General features: G+C 45.1%; 1 protein-coding gene across 3 annotated transcripts in view; it reads left to right on the forward strand.

The window, feature by feature from the left end:
- LOC119383746 (ets DNA-binding protein pokkuri) overlaps window positions 1-19,072 on the forward strand; it is a 150,874-nt gene extending 131,802 nt beyond the window's left edge. For 2 of the 3 annotated variants that reach the window (XM_037652044.2, XM_037652041.2), the window contains exons 4-10: window positions 1,205-1,330; window positions 2,331-2,431; window positions 2,903-3,112; window positions 4,095-4,151; window positions 8,555-8,789; window positions 9,461-9,710; window positions 14,432-19,072. In XM_037652044.2, coding sequence (XP_037507972.1) covers window positions 1,205-1,330; window positions 2,331-2,431; window positions 2,903-3,112; window positions 4,095-4,151; window positions 8,555-8,789; window positions 9,461-9,710; window positions 14,432-14,603 — 1,151 coding nt within the window. In that variant the 3' untranslated portion in view covers window positions 14,604-19,072. The remainder of the gene's footprint in view (window positions 1-1,204; window positions 1,331-2,330; window positions 2,432-2,902; window positions 3,113-4,094; window positions 4,152-8,554; window positions 8,790-9,460; window positions 9,711-14,431) is intronic. The other variant, XM_037652043.2, reaches the window with a different exon arrangement.
- The last annotated feature ends 6,402 nt before the right edge of the window (window positions 19,073-25,474 follow it).

Here is a 25,474-nt window from a genome sequence, read left to right on the forward strand (position 1 = left end):
GTTCCTTCCTCCAACGCGTTGCTAGGCACAGATGTGCCAGGTGGTTGCCAGGCAACATGCAGTGATGTCAGAGCTAGGCGAGTTTCTGCGAACGGTTTGTAGCCGAACCTTGAGCTTTAGCAGCTTGAGTGTTAAAACGTTATAACATTCTCTTCAACAAGAAATAAACATTCATGAAATGTTCTTACGATCTAATAGATTCACCTTGTGCTCTTCAGTCCAATCCGTTTGTTAATATAATTGCATACGTTTAATTGAAAACACCCGGGATTAAATCTGTTCAAAGGGAATTTGCGCGGTGAAGATGCATGACTTTGACTTCACTGACAAGCACGATGTGGTGTAATTGCATTAAATGGGTCCGTACGCATAGCTGCAGTGTCAGCAAGCGTCTTGGAGCACAGCTTGACGTTGCACCAGATATCACACTTCTCCAGAAATTGAATAAGCGGTTCATTCAGTCAACTTTTAATCGGTGAACGAGCACACATTCAGTATTTTAGCTATTTCGTATCATTTCTGTTGCCCTGTTTTGATGGAACATCAGAGTTCCATCAAATTTATACGTGCAAGTTCTCATGTTCCACACCGTATACAACTTTTCGGTGCTTAGAAACGGGGGCTCAGGGTGGTTTCTGGATGTGCCTGCTGGCACGTCTTGTTCAGTTTAACAGACAAACAAAAGACAATAGAGGCATGCAAGTTTGAAGCTTTTTTGCTCTCTGGTTTCTGAATACTTTTGCCTTGTACACAAATTGTAATTTTACGTGTTAAGCTTGTGTAAGTTATGAAAAAAATTTCAAATACTATTAGTCATAAAGCATTCTGCACCTCTGTTCTTCCCAGAATTATAAAAGGGGTATCTTCTCTATAGGTCAATACATATTTAGAGGAAACACCTCATTACAAAGCATAACTTTACTTCTATACTTCACCAGGATAATGTGTCTTACATGATGTTTAATGTTGTCGAGGAATGATATAGCAGTATTCCAGGTCTAATGCTAAACATCAGCTGTCATGAACTATTGAATGGTAATGAGGTGCTTCCCTGTTAATGTGGCTAACACCAAGATCAAAATGACTTCCAAACATGATTTTTGTCCCAGCGTAGCAAACTAATCAGGCACAGGACCAGAAGTCTCTTGGCGTGGCATGCTCGATGTTGTGGTCATACGAAACCATCTACGCCTTTCACATGCAGGAAAGGCGCTGTGCCTGCTGTCCAAGGCTGACTTTCTGGAGCGAGCCCCAAAGGCAGGCGACGTCCTCTTCAATGCCCTTCAGCTCCTTCTCCATAGGGCTCTTCACACAGCCCGGCTCACCAATGGTCAGCATATCTCGAGCTTGGCCTTCTAAGCTCACCCTATGCTTGTCTTTACTTCAATATTAATTGTTGTGTGCTATCCTTGTTTACTTAACACTTGCAAGTGAGTTAGTATTAGCTTATTCTTGCTGTTATGATATTTAATGCTTGCTGAAATGCCGAGGTAACCATGGACACAATCTATGGTACATGCTTCTAAGTACTGAATGTTACGAATACGAATACCTTTATTGAAATTGTTGACATATAACCTTCGTCAAACCGAATAGCGTATGTACTGCATTGAAATGGTAGTGTGCGTATTCAGTTTTTAAGCTTTGTTGCGAAATATATGGAATTGGTTCTGTTGAATTAAGATCGAAAGCGGACAAGACTGTAGAAATTGTAGTCTAGTTTTCTGTAGTTATATGCACGTTCTTCACACCGGCATTGTATTTCACTTATTACTTGTAAGCTTCCAGAGGAAGTTTGTGAGGTGTAACTGCAGAATGAAGGACAGCCTACTCATATTCTGAACAGTTTAACAGTCCTTATGCAAAGTCGTGGGGCGAATTGTTAATAATAATGGTTATGCTATGTGATGCTCAGGGTGCTGTGCTGCAAACATATTCCATGCTGGCAATTGGATGGCTTGTATCCATTTGTATTTCCTTGTTTTCACAAAAGTACCCACCTTTCTGCGTGCCATTACCGTGCCCTGGTTTAATTGTTACTGACACGGCTTTTCATTGTTTGTTTATCAGTAATCACTGCGGAAACGCATCTCTACGTTTTCTTGTGCCAGTACCTCAACCTCAAATTTCCACTCGTGGAACTTCAGTAATGCTACAGTTCTTAAAAGCACAATATTTGAGTGGGAACGAGATTACGGTAGGCTAGCTTGGGAGAACAAGGCAGAAAGTTTACTTACTGTAACAGTGTGGACGATATAAAAAAATGCAACTGCACAATCTTATCGCCTGCAATAAGAACTTACACGTGGATTTCATTTGCTTCTCCTCAGGTACGCATGGCAATGGGTCTGTGCCCCGAAGCACAGTCATCACAAGAGATATCCAGGGGTACGGCCAGGTGTTGCTGCAGGACCCAACATCTTACACCCAGGTGAATTGTCATTCATTTGCGTTTGTGTGAAGAGCATTCATTCATCTGCACCCAAGCAATTGGCTGCAGGTTTGATTTGTGGCTTTCACTGTGTGAAAGCAAGAAAGGCATTATGAGCGAAAGCATATTAGAAGGGCTGAATAATTGCAGCATAAGTTCCAGAAAGCTTGCTTTCTGCAAAATGCACATAGGTTCTCTTTGTAGCTACGTGTTCAAAAAGACACGCCGTACAGTTTTTCTGTTTTATGATCCTTCCTTCAATTTGCAGGGTTCTGCAGAACTGGCTTGCTAATGACATATATTATTTAGCAGCATTAAGTGTAACCAGTAGATTGTAACACGTGCAGAGGGTGCGTGAGCGCAACATACAACAAAACACACTGTATTAACACATAAAGGCCCCAATACTTACCATTGCAGATTCATACTGAGCTCTTCTATTTTTTTTTCTTTCTTTCCTTCTCTTCTTAGCCCCTGCAGGTGTCTCCCCTGTCAGCCGAGGTGGACAGCACCGTGATCCTGAGTCCCGACCCCAGCTCGGGTGGCGAGAGCGTCCAGAGTGATTCCGCTGGCATGCAGGCTGGCAGCAGCACACCAGCATCCAACGGAGGATTTGCCTCTGCCAAGAACTCCTCTCCACCTCCGTCCCTCGCAGCCACGCCCCTGCTGGTGGATAAGCAGGTGCTTACAACTCTCTTTCCTTGCGTAGCGCGTTCACTTGCGGCAGCACTTTTTGAGGTCTCGGCATTTGTATGCCTCCTGCACACGAGGTGTCACTCGCGGTGGAGTCGGACGCCTTTCCGTCTCTCTCCAGCTACATGAAGGTGGCTCTGCCAGGCGTTTTCGTCAGAAAGGAGCTAAAAAGACTTTCACCCGTGTTGATCTTTCTCAGGCGAATCGCAGCTCAGAAATGATCTGCATTTTCAGAGGCATGGGGGCTGTAACTGTTATAACATCAATCAGTGTACCATGTAGCAGTGAACGTGCCAAGTTTCTTGGTACTTTTTTGCGAGAGAGGTTGGCCATCTAATCGCAGCATAGTGATTCTCTTGAATGTCATGTACAAGCGCAGTTTCCTTCTACTATGAGATCAAAATTATGACGCTGAAGTACGGTGCTAATGAAAAACAAAATTTTGCCGCCACCCAAGCAAGGCTTGCACACTTTCCCATCCAACCATGTACACTTGGTAGCTGACAAGCACACCGCTGCGTCGTCTTAGAGCTCGTGCACTTCAGTCACTCGTACATTGGATTTCGTGCACCGTGCACTCTCCTAGAGTAGCGGCAGTGGTGGTCACGTATGCCCCGCTGGCCGCAAAAGAAAAAAAAAACTGCCACATTGCCAACGTTGGTGTGCCAAGCCAACCATCGCACATAGCCTCTATTGTGTGCTCTAGCAAGCATAAGCGTATGAGCCAAAGTTTGTGCAATCGTGTGCCATGTTGTGATCTGATATCTGAGAGGTGGCTTTACGTTAACACAGTAAAGCCACCTCTTGTTTGGGCAAGGGTCATGTTGAAGGCAGTTTAAGGGAAAAATGTTGCCGATCTGTAGCCGAGGCTCTCATGAACATGATTTGAGTATTATTGCACAGCGTGCAGCGGGAAATTTACAATTTCGTATCAAAAACAGCCAAAAACGGCTTGCTCTTTCCTTCGCAGTATCGTCTCCAGCTACGCAGAGAGCAGGCCCAACTACGCAGGAAGCAGGCGAGAAAGGTATTGGCTAATTTCATGAATGGTGCCTGCGGAAAATCTAGATGGCCTTGTGGCCGCATTGTGTAGGTACCGCAGCCCCTATCGAGTGCCACCGCATGCATCTCTGAGCCAAAAGTAGCAGCCAGCATATTCAACAAAAAGAGAAAATGTTGAAGGCCCTAGTGTGCGGCGACGTTACTCTTGGGCAGTGTATCACTTTCTTGCCATTTTCCTGTGTAGCTTCCAGTGCGCTCACAGTGATGGAAGGAGGGAGAAAGTCTACCACTCATGTGAAAACTCCTTTTATATGTGATGAATTTCAAAAATTCTTGTGGCAGAACATTTTTAAGCCAACAGTCCACTAGTAAAGAAATTTTTCATCCTAATGTTATAAGGTCTTGCAGGCACTTTTTAGCTACAGAAGGAGTCATGAGCTCGTTGGGCCCCTGCCGCATAGGAAGATAGGGCATAAGGTCGCTAGCTTTCTTGAATCACATTGACGTGCTTTCAAACGCGCCCTCACCGTACCACAGTGTCGCGCATTAGGTTCATGAGATTAACCATTTCGATCACCAAGAAATATCCTCACTGACATGGTTAACGAAACCGCTTGCTTGTGCAAGATGCTTTTGTTACTCAAAAAAAAGACATGAATGAAAGAAGGTATGAATAATTAGGATAAAAGAAAAACAGAGTCATTATACGAGCAACCTTAACAGCAAAGTCCGGGATAGTAAAGTTCAGCTTACAGCTGGGTTGACGCTAAAGCATTGCCACGCATCTATGGCAATGCGCTGGCTATGCCAACGTAGCAGCAGATTGGAGTGTGGTGTAGTGTGGCCACTCTGGCACTTGGGTTCGAACAACTGGCACAGCTGCAGGCTAATTTAGCAGGCATCTGCCCCCGAAGGGCGTGATATCTGTTTCCAGGTCTTCAAGCCTGTTGTACAACTCAAGCCTGTCGATTGGCTTGGGTACAGAACCCAACCGCTCTCACCCTAAACAGCAAGCAGCCCACCCATGTTCTCTCCGGTGTTCCAGACAGCAACCACTTCCTTTTCTCCTCTCCTAAAGAACGAATTCCATTTTGTCACTTCTTCTTGAATCTAACACATTTCACACGGTACTTGTTCTGAAAAGTTCTTCCGGTGCGGCATCACCACCACATCAGTTCAACACATCAGATAAGTCCGTGTGCATAAATCATCACAGATGCACAGGACACTATAGGATCTCATAATGCTTACATGACACCGCTAGCAATTTCTTTGCTTGAGGTGTCCTTAAGATTTTTACCGCGAGCTTGTTGATGCATATCTACAAAGGCAACTGCTATGTGAACCCAATAGGTTGGCAACATTTTGCAAGGAGAATGTTCCCAACAAGTGGTGCAGGTAAGGTTAATACTTGTAGGGTTAAATCTTGTGCACGTGCATGTAAATTCCGAAGAAAGCAGACAAGGGAGCAGCTGGCGCTGTAGTGCAACCGCAAGTGGGATGAGGACAAGCGTAACGACAATGACAAATGTTATGAGGAAGCTGCGAGTTTTGGTTGCGACTACTTTCAACTGAAAATTTGAAATATTAACTTACTATATGCTTTTCTTGTCTTCATTTGTACAATATTTTTGCCTTATCATTGCCATCTGCCCTTTTTGCTTTATATATTGATGTGATCGGATTTCACCCCAAAAAATCTGTTAGCACCACTCGGCACAGGTCACGGCAGAATGTTTGGGAAGCTTCGCTATTGCTTCAGATCGTTCTGTCAAGATTACGTGCAGGACGCGACGAGTCAAGTTTATTAGGAAGCTTACGAAAGCGCCAGCAATATACTGGAAGGTTCGATCACTGACGTATAAAAAGTAGGGGTGTGCGAATATTCGAAATTTCGAATATTTTTCGAATAGTGTTTGCTATTCGATTCGATTCGCACTGAAATTTTACTGTTCGAACTATTCGAACTTCCCAAAGACAAATGCAGTCAACGTCCGATTGAAAGTGACCCCTTCAGATTTTCAATATGCTTTACCTCATTACACTCTCGTATTGCGGCAAAGCTGCCTTTCAAGCTCCGTTACGGTCGAACTTAGGCAAGAGACAACGTCCGATTGGAAGCGGTCCCTAGATTTTTAATATGCTTCACCTACTCACACCACCGTATTGCGGCAAACCTGCCTTTCAAGGTCCGTTACGGTCGAACTTAGCCAAGAGACAGTCAACGTCCGTTTGGAAGTGGTCCCTAGATTTTCAATACGCTTCACCTCATCACACCCACGTATTGCGGCAAAGCTGCCTTTCAAGGTCCGCTACGGTCGCAAATGTATTAACTCAAGAAAACGCTGGTTCCAATATGGAGATGAAAGATGTGGCAGAGTTGGGGGCTCAGTTAATGCTGTTTTGGACCTGAAATTTGGGCAGGAAGTCTGAAAAATCGGACGCCGAAGCTTTTTAGCATCCAAAATTTCAGATGTTCTTATATATCGACGTCTACGAGGCAGATTTGGAACTCCGGACTTGAAGGGAGCACACCCTTGTCTGCCACATCAGTTAGCCTTCCACAGAAGTTGAAAGAGAAGGAGAGGCTGAGGAAATGGCATCTCTGCCTATCACATGTAAAGTGTTGTCGGCAACACTTTGGTTGCACCAAATCATGTACATAAATACAATTCGGCCTCTACATTGCCTCATTCTTGATAAGAAAGACAACTATGAAATATGACCCCACCAGCGCTTCATAAACCTAGCGAAAAGAAACACTTTCATGTTGCTATCTCACAAGAACATACTTAGGGATTCACTGCAACTTTTTCTGTAATTTCACTTCGAATTATTCGAAAAATGTTTGAGAAATATTCGAAAATTATTCGAAATTATTCGATTCGATTCGCACTCAATCTTTATTATTCGAATTCGCTTCGCACCCAAAATTTTGCTATTCGCACAGCTCTAATAAAAAGACAATGCGTTCCACCGACAATCAGATTACCAAAGGCCAATAACTACGGTTGCCACTATCACTGTACAGCACGCATTGCTTGTACTTTAAACTTTTATTTTATGGGCACAAGTTCGCCCAATAGAGAGTTTCGTACTTACCAGTCTTCCTGCCGCCTTCTTCTCCATCACAACTATGTGACAATATCACTGCTTCTAACAAAAACAGGTCTCTCAAACGATTCCCCTTGTTCAGGCAACCACTTGGCAATTGTTTCCATTCTTAATTTTACATTTTTGTTTCATTGTACTGTTGTGTGCCACATGTTTCCATGCTGCCTTAAGTCGTCATGTCATTAGTAGATAAAAAACTTTTTTCACCTTGCTGGACTTTCTTTTGTGCATACACTTAAGTGCCTCGCTTCTTCTGTTTCTCAATGTTCCTCTTGGTTGCTTACTTAACTCTTTGAGTGTTCAGTCAAGTTGGCAGCACATCAATATATGACTAGATAGCGCCATATATTTTTAGTGTATAAGTCGTACCTTCTTATATGACACACACTACTTTTTGCAACTTTTGGGGAAAAAGTTTATGTTGTCAGGTGCACCTGTGCATAAGACGCACCTGTTTTTAAATTTGGTTGGCATGATGAAATCTAGCAGAACAAAAGTATAAAGTAATGCTCTTCTTAGGCACAGAGATCCGATATCTATGGCACTTCACTCAAAGACCATCAGAGACTTCATCTTTTCTGCTGTCAAAAAATCCTGCCACTTTGGCTGGCAGCTGTGGCAGTTTTATTGCCATCAGCCTCTTAAGAACTTGTAAGTAACCCTGTAAGTTGGAGCATGTTGCTGGCATGGCCTGCAAAGCATGATGTGTTTGGGACAAACAACGATTGTGTCAAACCACAAACACACCTGAATAGATGCATCCAAAAGAGAAATTACAGCCAGCAGCTCTAAGCAGCAGGAATGTTGCTGGACTGCTGAGACCTCTCACACAAGCACTCTTAATAACTAAGTGGAAACTTTATTTAATGGGGGCATGGTGGGCTTTATCACATATTATAAAGAAATTGTGGTGTCATTTGTATATTTCGGGCCTCAGTGCCGTGAGCTTTAAAGTTATATTTCAAAAAAATAGCTTGACTAAAACACCAAAAATATTAGTTAGGCCTACACCTGCAGCAGTACTTACATGGTAAGGAGCTGAAATCTGTGGCCATGGTTGCTCTGCTGTGAAAAAAAAGGTATTTGATTTCTCTGCGAATGCTACTGCAGACAGCTTATTGTGTTCGTTAGAGTAAATGAACTTGCTTGTTGATTGTAACAGTGTGCATTGTTATTGCATACATATATATCAGGTGCGCAACTTTGTCAGATGCACTAACATGAACTTAAGCATAAAACAATACAAACTAATCTTGTGCACCAGAAAATGCAGTTGGGGCTACACAGCACCTGCTTTCTCGTTCACTTGCGCAGGGTGTCGTGGATCTGGTGCGGCGAAGTCCGACACCGCCGACTCAAGTCGCATTCCCGCCGAGGGGAGGGGTGTCGGCGTTCCCCGGCATGATCCCCGATGTGTCGCTGCACCCCATGATGCCACCCGTCGCTGCCAAGCCACCACAACTTCAACCGCCCATGGCACTCAACATGCCTCCAGTGAGACCGCCCACGACTGGCCGGGTTGTTGCTGATGCACCAGGTGATAAGATGAGTGAGTGTGCCTTGGTTGATTTTATTCCTTGTGGAAATAAGAAATGAACTGAGCATTAACTGCACAGTTAAACTTCATGTGACACCGTCAGCTGCGCGCATTAACTGCGCAAACAAGCTGCACAGTTAAGACGAGAGAGAGCCAAAGTAACACGAAGGCAGGCTGACAATGGCATGCGTTTCAGAAGTCGCACGCAAATGTAGACGCAGAACAACGTGTGTGAACACTGGAAAATGATATTTGTGCCACTAAAAACACACGTAAAAACCGAGACTCTCAGCACACATTCGATAAAGCAGTCAATTCAAGTGCCTTACAGACTCATGTAAAGGCTAAACAATGAACTTGAAAAACCGGAATTTTGGAAGTAAAGTTGTTCCAATCAAAGCAGTGATAGAGAAGAAGAAATTCTGATTAACATACTCCAAGTAGCAACCTAACATTTACTATTCGCACAAGCCAACTTGGCAGTGATGGGATGGAAGCGTCTGGCGGCTCTGTCAGTCAGGCCTCAGACATGTACCTACAAAAAAATTACTGGTGCACTGCGCATTATTGAAGCCTGTTGAAGCTTTTATCGAAAAGTATACTTCATTTTTTTGTTCCTGGTGTTGAAGATAATCTTTTGTTTTGTTTTTTTCTTGTTTTTGGCGTTTCGCCATCCTCCAAAGGTGTCCGCTTGCTGTGGGACTTCCTGCAACAGCTGCTGAACGACCCCGAGCAGAGGTACCACTACTGCATAACGTGGAAGGACGAGGAGGAGGGCGTCTTCAAGATAACCGACCCGCATCGGCTGGCCAAGCTGTGGGGCATGCAGAAGAACCACCTGAACATGAACTTTGACAAGATGTCGCGTGCCATGCGCTACTACTACCGAGTCAAGATCCTCCAGAAGGAGCCTGGCGAGCGACTCTGTTACAGGTAGCTCACTCAGTTCATTCAGCCACGCAGTAGTAGCAGGGCACCCTCAATTGGATGAATTATCATTGTTTTGCACCATAATTTATCCTTCAACACGAATGCAAACAGTGCCTTTATGACAGATGTGGCCTTGAAAAAAAAATTTAGCTGAGAGATGCATTCGAACCCAGATATCTCAAGTGAATTGTTGTTGTCTGTAGTGAGGATTTGTAACGTTTCCTCAGAAATTCCACGCAAAAGTAATAGCGCTGCAGAAGGATATGTCGCGGACATTCACTGCTTCTTTTAATGTGTCAAGCGTAGCCCATGGTTTCACTTGGGCTTGCAGTCTTAACTGCATTCATTTAACGTTTATTCTGCATTCATCATAAAACATGCGGTGATATGCTTCCTCGTGGAGAACACTACAAGAATCTCTTATTGGGCACATTTGTCATTCAGCAAGTAAACTCGAGTCAAAACACTGAGCCTAGTAGGAGTAATTCAGAAATGAGCTGAGGTATAAAGAGAATCGTGTTAGTAGTAAAAAAACGAGGTGTGGTTAGGTTATGTAATGGTTACCACTGTTGCTCTCGTTCGTCACTGTTCCTTGAACACACGAACAACAGTTGCAGTTGACTAGTAGAAGTGTTCTGCTTGAGCTGTTTTGTTCTGCAAACACCTTTTTGCGTTATGTGTGCAAGCAGTCGCAGAGTGTGATGGTGATGTGCATTATGCAGCAACGATGAGTATTTTCAACTGTGACATTGAGAGCCATTGAGCATAAGCTCACATAAGCTTCTCAGCAGTGACATAAGCTTCCACAGTTTCGGGTTTGGGAGCAATCAGTTCTGTGGTAGCCGGCATGGTAGGGAAATGTCCATCAAAAGGGAAATAGTTGTCTGTCCCTCGTAGCACAAAACTACGAAAGAAAGCCGATACAAGTTTCTTGGAGAGAAAGCTTTGCAGTTGTATATAGACTCCACAAACAATGCATAGAGGATGTTAGCCCTAGCCAGAGAACATCTTTGTTCTAGGATGAAATCTAGCATCATCACCTTTGCATAGCAGTTGCTGTGCTGTTGAACGTGCGCAATTATCTGGAATGCCGAGAGCATGTGATCCGATTTGTTACTGCCTGTAGAAGTACTAAAGTAACTTCAGCATGCTAACTTGTGTACACAACATGCAATCCATGGCCGTCATTAGTCGTGACTGCAATAGCAATTGTGGTGACTAAGTTGGCTCTGACTAGGTTGCCGCAAATGCAGTTTTGGTTTTGGGTCCGTTTAGTAGTATGGCATTGCCCAGTAAATATTCGAATGAGTTCTGACGAAAACAAGAAATAAGAAGATGTGCGTTAGAATCTTCCATGGGCAGGCCCAAGATAAGAGGATTTCAGCGGAAGAAACGTCTGTTCAGCGCAATCACTGTACCCTAAGCGCTGGGAAGTCGGATGCCGCTGCTATTGTTGGAAATGTTTGGTCCCATAGAAGCCCATGTCTATGGACCCAGGTTGGAACCTTCAAACGAGATTAAATGAGCCCAGAAAATCGAATTAACCAGATTAAGTGGAATTTAGGGATGGGCGAATATTCGGGCATTTCGAATATTCGAACGAATGTTACAGTATTCGAATTCGCTTCGATACGAATTTAGATTATTCGAAATTTTGAAGTATTCGAAATGAACGAGTATATATATATATATACACTTGACTGCACATAACCCCCTGTAAAGATGGTTTCACTGCGGCGTCTGGTTGCTGTGCTGTGAAACAACCCATCCAGGGGAAATCTGCACTGCCGCAAAGCCACACTTCAAGGTTAAATGTGCATATATTCTTTTTCTAAGTTTAAAAGCGTGTTATATGGGCTTATATGAGCTAAGTATGGTAATTTTTAAATTGTAATGTATTTCACCACTTATACCTTGCACCCTACTGCTATTCAAATTCTGATACTATTCAAGGCTGCCTCCACTTCATTTCAAACCAAAAAAGTGACATTCACTCATACCCAGTTCCACTCCTTAAAAATATTGTGCAAGGGTCAGGAAAAAATGCTTATTTTTCTTAATAATATCCGGTAAATGCTATTCGAACTATTCGATTCGAAATTATTCGACCAAATCACTATTTGCTTCGGATTCGCTTCGAACCTCAAATTCACTATTCGCCCTTCCCTAGAATTTACGAAAGACTACAGCATAAACATTATTGACAAAAATGGTAGCGAATGTTTATTTAATGTTCCACAATATAAAGACTTCTAGTATGCCTTTTAAGTCATTTCAAGACTTTTATGTTTTCTGTATATTCAGAGCATGCATTGATGGCGCGTGTGATTCAAGGAAACACTCATGTCTTGTTTCCAAGGGAACATGAGCACCTTTTTATTGCCTTAGCCTTAGCAACAACATTATTAAATTGGAAAAAGCTGTCCTCAAATCAGTGTTGAGGCCAGCAGCATGTGGAAATGTGAATGGTGGGCTGGAGGGAAAGGCTGGCGAGAGTGAGAAACAGCGGTGGCACTGCAGTGGCATTTTTCTCGCCTCTTCTGACCATGGCCGTGATGCGGTAGAGTGTCCACCACCAATGCGGGAGAGGTGCTGGGTTGCACTGGTTTTTATAATAGCTTCACCTGGCACTCAATTGTGTATGGCTATTCATCTTAATAGTCATAACGTAGTTCAGCGCAAAAAACAGGCAACAGACGAGTGAGAGGACAAGGACACTGTGTCCTTGTCCACAAATGTGTCCACAAATGTGTCCTTGTCCTCTCACTCGTCTGTTGCCTGTTTTTTGCGCTGAACTACGTTATGACTGACTCGTTCCAACTCGCCCAACAAGCAACGTTGCTAAGTTACATCTTAATAGGTTCAGCCTCCCTTCCAAGTTTCCACTTTCCTCCCTCTCCCCCCAACAAGTGACAATGAGCTGTGCTCCCTTCTAGTGGTGCAGAAGCTGCATCCTTCTCTACCTCAGCCTCGGCTCTCTCTGTTGGCTCTTCTACCTGGCTTGAACATGGCGCATGCCATGTTCGAGCAATACAAAAGTAGGAGGTGATGTCGATCAGCTTACTGTCCGTCGTCTACAAGCTGTTTACAAAGATAGTAGCTGATAGAACTAAGACATTAGAATTCAATCAACCAAAGGACCGAGCAGGATTTCGTACAGCCTTTTCGACAATAGACCACATTCACACTATCAATCAGGTGGATAGAGAAATGCGAGGAATATAACCAACACCTATGTACTATAGCCTTCATAGATTACAAGAAGGCATTTGGTTTGGTCGAGACATCAACAGTAATGCAAGCACTGCGGAATCAAGGCATCAATGCGCCATATATAAACATACTGGAAGAAATCTACAGCGGCTCCACAGCTACCATAGTCTTCCATAAAGAAAGCAACAGGATCCCAATAAAGAAGGGTGTAAGGCAGGGAGAATCAATCTCCCCAATGCTATTCATTGCGTGTTTACAGGAGGTTTTCAGGGCCCTAGATTGGGAAGAGCTTGGGATACGAGTTAATGGAGAGTACCTTGGTAACCTGCGATTCGCTGATGACATTGCATTGATGAGTAACTCAGGGGACGAATTGCAAGTCATGATTACTGAATTGGACAAGGGAAGCAAACGGTAGCTGAGAAATTAATATGCAGAAAACTAATGTGCAATAGTCTCGGAAGAGAACAGTGCTTTGCGATAGGTAGCGAGGCACTGGAATTTGTTAAGGAATAAGTTCTACTTAGGACAGGTAGTGACCGCGGAGCCAAACCATGAGGCTGACGTAACTAGAAGAATAACGATGGGATGGAGCACATTCGGCAAGCATTCTCAAATCACGAATGGTAGTTCACCACTATTACTAAAGAGGAAGGTACGGTGCATCTTACCGGTACTTACCTACGGAGCAAAAACCTGGAGGCTTACAAAGAGGGTTCAACAGAAACTGAGGACGATGGAGCGAGTAATGGAAAGGAAAATGATAGGTGTAAACCCTAAGGGACAAGAAGAGAGCAGAGTGCGTCAGGGAACAAACGGGTGTTAAGGACATCTTAGGCGTAGTCAAGAAGAAGAAATGTACTGTCGGCCGCAGAAGTTTGCGGGATGTGCAGCGCGTGGCCGAGCAACGGAAAATTGCATTGCTGCATCACCTACCGTGATGCGGCGGGTGTTGAGGCTATCGGCCGCAGCCTCCGCGATTAGATCCGGCAACGGCACGTTGTCTAAACGCGCCGTCGCTAATCGCCGAGGCCGATAGCCTCAACACCCGCCGCATCACGGTAGGTGACGCAGCAATGCAGTTTTCCGTTGCTCGGCCACGCGCTGCACATCCCGCAAACGTTTGCGGCCGACAGTACATGGACATAAGCAGGGCCGCTGGTCACTAAGAGTAACTGAATGGATTCCAAGAGAAGGCAAATGCGTGAGGAGGAGACAGAAAGTTAGGTGGGCAGATGAGATTAAGAAGTTTGCGGGTAAAACACGGCAGCAGCAAGCACAGAGCCGGCTTGATTGGCGGAAAATGGGAGAGGCCTTTGCCCTGCAGTGGCATAGTCAGCTGATGATGATGATGATGTCAAGGGGTACAACTTGCAAATGAACAACACAGTGACCTGCAATGCTAAAGTGCCCCCTCCCATACACATGATGTAATACTAGTAACACCCCTCTCGCGCCTTCACCGCTAAATTGACATTCACCACTTTGCTGCTCTTTTAATTGCAATCCAGGTTCCTTCGGCCACCTAAGGAGTTGCGGTACTGCAAGCAGCGGTCACTCTTGGAGCAAGCAGAGTCTGATGCTGCCACAGCAGCTCGGGAGGCAGAGGAGGAAGAGGCCTCGAGTGCCCTGGACATGAGCATCAAGGAAGAGTGCCTTTCGCCCCGTCTAGAGAACGACTGAGCACACACCTCCCGTGCCTTGCTTCCTTTCTTCGTACGGTACCTGCTGCAAGTCTGCCTTCCCCGTCTTGAAATCCACCGAGTGCCTCACGTGGCACGTACTGCAAAGCCCTCTCCTTGGTGCCTGATGAAGAAACTGTTCACAGACACATCTCGTGTCTCTTTTTGTTACTTTTAGCTGAGACAATGTGTGACAGTGACGATCTTCGGTGCGGTGGTAAAATGAAGCTGCATCACCCGGTGTCTGTGACGAAAAGTTATCCTCGGTCATCGTCCCCATTTGTGTGAAGCACCGCAAAGGTCCCTACAGAGTCCACTCAGGTGTTTTGTGCTGCGCCTCTCGTGGCATCAGTGATCTTGGAGCAGTGGCATCAGGTGTTGTGCGTACTGCTGCTGTGGATGCGACGTTTTTTTTTTTACTATGTGTGAGCGAATGCAGCATCACGAGGAGTACCTACAAATGTGCACTGGTCTGCGAAACCAATGGTGGCAGCAAGCAACCTCAGGACAACAGTGGTGACTTTTTCGAGAACTTATTCGTGGGCTCTAATTGAGCGAACAATTTCTCCGCAAGTGCACATCGCTGTGACCAGCATCAACCGTCCTGTGAAGCAGACACATTGAACAAATGCAGTGGGAAAGGCTAGTTATCCACATTGTAGATGGTGAATGTATGCACATGACGTGTACGTGTATGTTTGTGTATGTAAGGATTTGCACAGTGCCTTGAGAAGCCATCGCAAACTTCCACACAGATATATTGCTCATGGTGCCATGCAGCGGCACTGTCTGTACAACTACGTGACCGGTGCGACGTCACATTACGAGACAAGATTTCAGAGACCATTTTTGGACCCTGCACGTTTGGTAGTGTGTCTTCTGCACTGCGGGGTTTCGACGTGTGCAGTTGTCTGATTTGATTTGCATTTTTTATGCGGGATAGTTTGGTTATAAGTAGGTATCTTCACGGGGGGACGTGCTGATCTCAATGGCAATAGTTAGCTACATTGGTTCAAAACTAGTGCAGAAAACATGTGATGTGCCATTCATTTGCTGCGGAATTCTTGTGTCCCTAAAGGGTGGACTTGAGATTTTTAAAGACAACTGAGCGCAGATAGCTGCTTCGTGGGTCAGCTTTTTTTTTTCTTTGTTTTTAGTGAGCGAGTTTTTATCCTTGTTTCTGTTTTGTTGTTTCTTTTTATGTAAACCATAAAAAAGTAATCCTAGCAAATCACTCTTCCTTTTCGTTTTGTTTCTCAGTCATCATTTGTTTAGGTTTGCACTTTGTCATCATCATCAATTATAATTGACTGAAAAATAAGGGTAATTGCAAAAGGAGCAGTCATGATATTCATAGTTCATTTGTACGCGATTTAGTGAGTGCACTCGTCAAAAAAGTGAATTGTGCTGAGCTGTCGCTGGTCTCTTCAAATACAGTCAAACTCTGATATATAGGGGATAACAATATCATTCTGTCTATTGATAATATTAAACGTGAAGTGCACCTGATCATGTTTGGCTTTTCCAAGATTGCTAAAGCGTTGCTTCTCAAATTGACTTTGCTTCTGAAAAATGGACCGAGTAAGAATTAACTGGTTATAGCAAAACTTAACTGATTATAGCAAAACCTCGCGGATGAAAATTGATGCGAAAAAGTGTAACTGCATTTCTTTTGACTTCTTTTGACTATTGCAAGGATAAAATAATCTGCGCTTACCCAAAACTTATAATCCTATCTGCGGGGCTCCTGGTTAGTTCAGCTGGTTGAGTGACTTCTCAGAAAAGCATTGGTCCCAGCTCTGAATCCCGTACAGGACAAATGCATCGCCAGCTGGCAAGGTATTTCAAAAAAAAAAAAAAGAAATCCGTGTGCACTTACTTTATGTCCTCATGCTACAAATAAGTGGATGACAATTGTTTCCTTTCATAAAATATGCCTATCTGTAGCTTATCGAAAAACTCACACGAGAATTTTCAGAGGCAGGAATTTGCTGTTTCTCAAAGGCTGTGTTCAAACCGTGACAGTTTACATACTTATTTTTCATCTGTGCCCGTTTGAAGGATGCGCATATCAGGTAGTGAGGCCTTTCGCCTTCTTGAGTTTGTTTAGCGGTCCTCCTTGTGATAACAAATGGCCACAGGCAGGATGTTCCAATGCGCGATGCCTACCTTTTCTCTGCTATTTAATATTTTTCACCACATTGCAAGTCTCTGTTGTGGTGAAGCTTATTAAAGCATATTCATCAATTATGGAGCTCAAATAAAATTCCTGCTGTATGAGCATCAACATCTTGAAATGAACAGATTGTCATTTTTATTTCTCAGTGGCTAATACGGTGCTTTACTCTTTGGATACAATTTTCAAGGCAATATTACAATATCCGAGTTTGACTGTATTTGTTGACCTTACAGAATTTCCGTTTTTTCTTGCACCTGTAATGAATGAAAAGTTAATTACAAAAATAAGCATCAAGATTTGCCCAATGTGCTTTGTGCAATACGCCATATCTTAAAGACGTTATGACAGTGTGTACGTCTCTCTTCATTGCTATTCATTGTGATCGGCATGACACTTGTTTTTGTTTACACCTTGCAGCACATGGCAACTGCATTCTTCCTTACTTTCAGATCCTTTGTTTCAAACTATCCGAGGTGGAGTTTCTTAGCTGTCTTTTCATCCTTTCCTCTGTTGCAGTTGTTTTAAATGCTTTGCAGAATTAAGGTACAGTGCTCACGTGCCCACAAGTTGCATTACAGCACTGGAAATGCAATGCCAGTAAACAATGACCACAAGTTGGAGATGTATACAACAACAACAATGGTACCGTATTGAAATTTTATTGATTAGTCTTCCAAATTGCCTTCTTTTACGTTTGGTCATTGGCTCCTGGTCTTGTGTTTTTAGTCATTTATAATGTGCCCTAGTTCAGCCCTATTGCATTCCTCTTCTAGAGAAAGTGTTATGCGACTGACTTCCGTTAATTTAACTCTGATGGGAGTGACAAAGTTGGCAACATTATCTGGCAGATAGACTCAAACAAGAGGAAGAAGAAATGCCAAGATGCATACACCGCCAGTTCATTAGGTTGCACGTGCTGCTATTATAACACATCCTCAAAATGAACTGGAGCCCACTTTTTGGGGAGGACCCAAGAATTATAAAAACTAACGTGACAATCAGATTAGACCAGCAGACGTTAGTTTCACAGAAAAGCAATTAATTTGCCATATGTCAATTGTTATCACCTGTGGATAGCATTTTACTGCAGCCTGTGAAGAACTGCAATATATTTTCCTCTGAATGGTACATGGCTTGCTCGATAATCTGCGTTTACTAAATGACTCTTTAACAGTCGTAAATAGGATAGTGGCCCACACCTAGACTAACCATTCGTCTAGTACATCCTGGGATGCATGTAATACACCTGGCTGCCAAAAAGATGCAACATGACTTGTTGGTGCTAGCTTAATCTTATATGTAACTTATAAACTGAATGGGCGTTCTTAATCAGATAAAAAGTGTCGTCACCATACTACGATTCTTCTCTTGCCAATCATGGTTGCCATCTTGACAGCAACGGCGATGATAATGGCTGTGCTGGTTCTAATGTAGACTGCTACGAAAGCGGCTTTTATTTTCTTGTTGGATTGTACTATTTGTGCAATTTTCAGGAACATTTTGTTGAGAGCCACACAATTTTGTTGAGAGCCACACGGCACACGTCAGCATCGGGTAAATGGTGTGATTATTACTTCTGAGCTACCATTCTCGCTTTGAAGCCTTCAAAGTAGGCTCTGCATTCATTGATGTCAGGCACATGTCACGTTTTACTTATCCAGCAAACGGAAAATTTAGGATTGAAATCCGCCTTTGTCATGATGTCATGGCGCATGTGTCCTTCCCCTAGCTGAAAAGTTGCAAAACACATCTTGACCTCGGAGGCTTTCATTCTGGCAATACTGGTTGTCCCGGCCTCTACCAGGAGGCAGCACATGAAAATGAAAAAGGCAGATTACAAAACTAGAGTCCCATTAAATTGTATGGATGCTGGCTCGGACCCATCAAGCGGGTTTGAAATAACCAAAACAAAAAACATTGTCATCAGAGTTGAATTGATGGAAGCGTACTGTATTTTACTTGCCCTGTCTACCACGGACCCTGCCTTCCCACCCTACGACTGTTGCAACTGTTCTTCTGCTAAGTCCCATTTGAGTTTCATTTCTTAGGTTTTGTCGTCATATTGTATACTTATTTGGGCATTTATTGACATCACCGGGTACGACAAGGCCTTAAACACTGGCTGAAACATCATCTAACGTTGAACATGTCTTCCATGTTTAGCTCTCTATTTCAAGCTTGCAGGGAGTGTGTTAGTCATGGCAGAGATGTGTTCATGACAGGCCCAATGCTTGTGCAGAATGGCTATGAGCCTTAAGCTGTGGTGTGATTAAAAATCGTCATGCAACATATCAACTTCGTCGTGTGGTCTTCACATCGCAAATCTTTACACTTGAACACTTGGAGCTGGGGCCTCTTGCCAGGTATGGGAAATGGTAGGCATAGATATATGTGCTGGCAATAGTATTTGCAACGGTATATTAAAACAGCCACCCACCATGAAACCAGCTGAAATTAGGCATGGCCGAATATTCGAGCGCTTCGAATATTTGAATAATGACAGTATTCGAATTCGCTTGGACACGAATTTAAATTATTCGACATTTAGAAGTATTAGAAATGAACGAATAAACCTATACAGGGCGTTTCGAGAAATCTCCGAAAATCGTCAAAAATAAAGGAAATGGAATATTTGCTCGCTGTCTTTATGGTAGACTCGATGGCCAGACACATGCAGAAATAAATAAAATAAATTAACTTTTAATTAGTGGAGACAGGCGGTCGGTTCGAATGGGAGAATTGCTCTCCTTCCGGCGAAGAGGCCGTTACCGCTTTGAAATGTTGAAAAATCGGCCTCTCGTAATCATTGCGGAGCAATGTAATTCCACCAGATGCACCGGCGAAACCGAAACTGAAGCTCGGATGAGCGCAACTAGCATGCAACCAGAATGACGTCACCGTTCACGACGGCGATTGCAGTAGTGTTAGTTCTTCTCCATTTGTTGACAAACGTGTGCCATACGTGCTCTAATCGCAAACGGAACCTGTACAACCACGAAGCGAAGTCGATCGACGATTGGTACGACGACGCTCGCTCACTCTGGACGTCTCGGAATAGTAGGGCCGTTGCGCTCTTCGGAGTTTCGGTTTCGGTATCGCCGACAAAATTGGCCAGATTTTATTATTCGCTAAAAATTGCCAGTGGCTACTTTTGCGAAATCTGAAAGCGGGAACAGGCTCTTCGCAGGAGGGGATGCAATTTTCCCATTTGACCCGACCGCCTGTCTCCACTAATTAAAATGGTAATTAACTTAATTTATTTAATTACTGTCGTAATTGATGCCTACGCCACAGAAAAAGTACTTAGGAAGGCAGCCTGAAAATATCTATATTAAGAGCCGAGCTGTTTTAAGCCGAGCATTGGTACGTGACGCGTATACAGGAAAGATCATCATGAACCGGCACGTACTGTCTTCGTCCTCGTCTTCTGCTTTTCCATCTTCCGCTTCGCTCCCAGAACATCTGGTGTTCTTTAACGTGCACCTAAATCTAGGTACACGGGCCTCTACCATTTCGCCTCCATCGAAATGCGACCGCCGTGGCCGGGATCGAACCCGCGACCGTCGGGTTAGCAGCCGAGCACCGTAACCGCTATACCACCGCCATTAATTCTCACAGGGCGAGCGGGGAACGCGGTCGATAGGCGCGTGAGAGGGGGGCAGCGTAGGAGAGAGAGGAGGAGGGGACGCGCATGCGCTGGCGCGTTGCGCAGGAAAGAATTTCGGCATGCGTCGAGGCCCGTTTCAGAGGGGGAGTGGAGAGGGAAAGTGGAGAGGGGGATTAGAGAGAGTGAGTGAAGGAGAGAGGGTATGCGCATGCGCAGTAAGGGTGATCACGCCGCACACCACCGGTTTGAACTCCGCTATAAGTTGCTTCGCATCTAAAATACGGCAGATCCCAAGCACTGTGAGAATCGATGTAATGCGAAGCAGCCGGCAAAGAACTGCTACATCTCCTTGTTTGTCTTTCAGACAAGTGAAGTCGTTCGCGCCATGGCATCTAGTTCACTATATATCGCATGTTTGCCATGCATGCCTGCATGAATGTACAATCCGGTATATACCATGCTAGTGAAATCTATATTCTGGAATATACAACGCATGACCTGTCGTTGATGTTCACCACGCACTAGTGTCATGTCATATCAGTTTTGGTATATCAGTTAACAAAACGGTCGGAAGAGAACCATGACAGTGTCATGTAAATCATACCGTACATGACATGTATGTCATGATTCGCATGTTAGGACCTGTCATTTATGTTCGTTGTACAGTCCCGTCGCGCAATACCAATTTTGCTGTATATCAATCTAGCGAACCGGCCGCGAGCGCACCATCAGCGTGGCATGCAAATCATGCCGTACAAGACAGGCTTCCCAAGCAACGCTTAGCGGCGCTGCTGCTCTTGACAGGCAGCGCCATCTCTGTCAGAAAAAGAGAAACTGGGGTGTCAGTAGCGAGCGTTTTCCCTTCTCTCCACCGCGTTGCCGCTCGCTTCCGTGCACGTGCAGAGCTCTCGCTGTGCACTTGCGGCGTCTCACAATGTACCGCGTGCAGTGCGGCTTCAAAAGGATCTTCAAGCTTGACTGGCACTTCCGAAAAGCGAACTTGATAAAAGGAGAAAGGCTCGTCAATCACCTTAACGGTGAAGAGCAGACGATCGACGACAACGACGCCCGACTCAAAGCGAAATGCATTTCCCAAGTCGCGATTACACCGTGTAGGACGTATACCTCGAGGTAAGTCTCATTCTGTCATGTTAAAGACGAATAATGGTTCACATGCACCCCAAAATGAAGCCGTACACGCTATCGATGTTCTGCGGTGTGAACTACGAATCATATGATTGTTGTTTTGATATGGCATGCTTTACAGCCGTGTACTTTCGTGAACAAACGTTTGCGGCGTGCGAAAGAAAGAAATTACACGGCCATGGCCCTGTTTCCTGAGAAGGTTAGAGTCAAGTCCTCAGTGCCGCTGGAGAATCACCCGCCGATTAAGACGCGAGGCAGCTAGCTGAGCTTTAACCACTGTGAAGCAAGATGAACTGCTCGCCTCGTTTTTTCGGCTCTCGTGTCATGCTTGCAGTCTCTTTTTATGATATCGACTTGACAGGCGTATAAAACCTGCTGCGCGAACGCGGCTACAAAATCGCACGAAGTCAGAAGGTGACAGAAGGTTACTTCAAGGTTGCAATTGCAAAGCATTTATTAAGTGCCAGTTGTATTTAGCGGCTTAAATATATATCACAATAATAAAGTGACAAAAACAAAGCAAACCTGCAGAACGATGTCAAAGCTTGCTGAAAATGCACGGACGTCCGTTCCGGCGTGATAAAGCAGCCTTCCCGACGCGTGAATTGCAGGCGCCGAACTTCTGACAATGTGCCGAGTTCAGTTGAATTCAACCAACCGCGCAACGCTAACGGCATAACGCGAGTGTGAACGTTCAACAACGACGGGTAGGTCTCACGAACACGGGGAATCAAAACACAAAGTTGTTTCACCTACAACCGTAACTGGACTTTCACAATGCGAGAAGACAGCGTGTAATCATTACTGTAGTCGCTGCGTGCATGCGCCGCGTTACTTACCGATTCAGGTAGTCGAAACGAACGAAAGCGATGAACTCAGACAACCAAAATAGAAGGCGAGACAGCGCTGTCAGCTATCCACGCTTGCCGCCTGTATTTCTCGTGCGACACGAAACAATACAGTTTCACACGTAAATCGCGTGCCTTGGTGTTGTCTGCACTGTTATGGCTGGCCGCTAAACCGCAATACTTCGGACCACGCTTGCGCTTCCGCGGGGTGGCTTCTGCCATCGCGGAAATGCGCAGCTTCGCACAGCAAGCCTCTCGATTCAACGTACCCAGCTGACGGCCCCACAGTTACCCGCCCCGAGAGAAGAACGCGAGCGCACGTGTGCTACCGCTACCGTGAAAGGGGCTGAGTCGGCCGCGCGAAGGTTCAGAGTTTTCCGACAGAGCCGCAGCGCGGCTGGCGCGGCGCTGTCGTCGCGCCGCAAACTTGAGCTTGGGTTCCCTATACATGTCATGATTTTCATGTTACCACCTGTCATGTATGTTCGTCATACAGTCACGTCGCGCAATACCGAATTTGGTAGATGTCAAGCCAGCGAAACGGCCGCGTGGCATGTAAATCATGCCGTACATGACATGCATGTCATGATTTGCATGTTACCACCTCTTTCCTCTCTTTCTTACTTTAATACGATAGGGCCTCTCCTTAGTATTCCTTCCTCCATGGTATGCTACCTTTAGGTAGCAGAGTTGCGCATCTGTCTTCCAAACGCCGCTGGCAACCATGCAGTGCGGAGAAGCTGACGCTCAAGCCAATTTTTGTATTTTTCGATGGCGCCGCTGCAGCGAACTGATTTAACACCAGTCATCGATAGTCAATGTTTATCGCCGGTATTCGACACACCAGACATCTTAATCGGCGACACGGTAGGCATGTCACCTGCGAAAACGGAGTGCGACTTCCCCGCATAGCTGTGGTTGCTAGCCAGACCTATGCGCAACCCTGCTACCTAAAGGTAGCATATACAGTAACTCTAGGGAGCAGGGGCGTAGCCAGAAATTTTTTTCGGGGGGGGGGGGGGGGGTTCAACCATACTTTATGTATGTTCGTGCGTGCGTTTGTATGTGTGCGTGCCTATATACGCAAGCAAAACTGAAAAATTTCGGGGGGGGGGGGGGGGTTTGAACCCCCCAACCCCCCCCCCCCCCCCCCCTTGGCTAGGGAGGGCTCCACGTGACGCGCGGGCGGGAAGGAGCGCGCGTTCAGCGGGTAGGTCGAGGTCGTGGTTGTTTTTCTCCACATGAATCGCTCGCACTGAGTGTCACTCAAGACAGTTTGAGCATGTGTGATATTTTATACGTTAGGCAAAATGCCGCGTAACTGTTGTGTGCCGTTGTGTTCCACGAATGCATCGAAGGACCCACAAATACGCCACCACGAGTTTCCCAGTAACGCAGAACGCAGGGCAGCATGGCTACGAAACATTTCCCGTGAAGGACCCGGCGGGAAGGGAACAGTATGGCAGCCTAATGACAGGTCCCTGGTGTGCGCCTTGCATTTTACGGAGCAGGACTACAAGAAGACCGAGAAGTTGAGGATACTTTTGCCAACGGCTGTGCCGACAGTGTTCCCCGGTTATACAAACTACATGAGCACGAGGAGCACGCCTGCTCCGAGGAAGAAGCGGCCACGCTCCGAAATAGAAGCCGATAATGTGCAGTGCCGAGTGCTCGGGCAATGCCGCTTCAAAATAGCCATTTTGTCATTAGCTAAAACGGCTCGTCAAGTGACAGCACTGAAGCCACGACCCCCAACAACTTTGAACTATAGGGAATGAAACGTGTGTGGAAATGGCATCATTTTCAGATGGATCATGTCAAACTACATTCGACCTTGTTAAACTGAAAGACAGAGGCGTAGCCAGAAATTTTTTTCGGGGGGGGGGGGGGGGGGTTCAACCATACTTTGTGTATGTTCTTGCGTGCGTTTGTATGTGCGCGTGTATATATACGCAAGCAAAACTGAAAAATTTCGGGGGGGGGGGGGGGGGTTTGAACCCCCCAACCCCCCCCCCCCCCCCCCTGGCTACGCCCCTGCTGAAAGAAGAAGACAAAAAAAAACGCGCTGCTTCCAAGCGAAGATCGCTCGTATGAAAAGAGCACTGCAGGCCCTTCAAGAAAAAGTGGATGAGGCTGAGGAGCGCGCGTAGTTTTATGAAAATAACACGGACATTGTCTGTTTTATGAAGGTGCTCAGTGGTGCTGCGCAAGGTGACAAGACTGCCGAGTTCGTTAAAAACCAAGTTCGCAGTTTCTCGACGAAGAAGACCCACTACAGTGACGTCATTCTAAGGGAATGTGTAATTAAAAGGCATGCTTCAACAAAAGTTATGAGCATGCAAGGTCCAGAAATATCTTTCAGCCCCCTTGTCGCTCAACGCTCCAGAAATACGTAGGCCATTTAACAGGTGGAATCGGCGTCACTTCGTTGATAAAGGAGCGGCTGTGCATCGAATTCAAGGGTCTCACTGAAGAGCAAGAAGCGTTCTCCTCCCTGATCGTTGACGAGATGGCCATACAGCAGAGGGTCATATACGACCGACAAGTCGACAAACTTTTTGGTTTCGTTGACCGTGGTGAAAAAGAGCACTCAACAGCGGTACCCCAAGTGGCAAACCGATTACTATGTTTTGTAATAAGAGGCTTGGCAACATCATATATTATTCCCGTCGGATATTTTTTCACGAGATGTCTGAAAGGTGACCAGCTGTTCTCTATGACCACGGAAGTGCTGAAAGTGGACTTGCGGGGAGGATGACCACGCCATGGAAGTCTGGAGAGTTTTCATCAGAAAGCTCTTACGAACGCTTCTTGCCAACTGGGCAGGAAATGTTAATACGTCTGTTGAGCGTCTCGTATGCTTGGCGCAAAAACCTCTGGCCAGGAAGGTATTGCGCCTGTGATTCCAATAACACAGTGATCCTTTTTTCATGCATGTGCAATAAAGCAATTATGACTCCCCTGATATTCATAATGCTTTTGTTTCTAAGGTGTGAGCAACAGTCATTCCGGAAATACAACCGCACTTGTCAATGAGCGACTCTCCTGTTGATAAAATATATGTAGTACAAACATACATTATCGAGGGTGAA

Source organism: Rhipicephalus sanguineus, chromosome 2, assembly GCF_013339695.2.
Source record: "Rhipicephalus sanguineus isolate Rsan-2018 chromosome 2, BIME_Rsan_1.4, whole genome shotgun sequence".
NCBI lineage: Eukaryota > Metazoa > Arthropoda > Arachnida > Ixodida > Ixodidae > Rhipicephalus > Rhipicephalus sanguineus.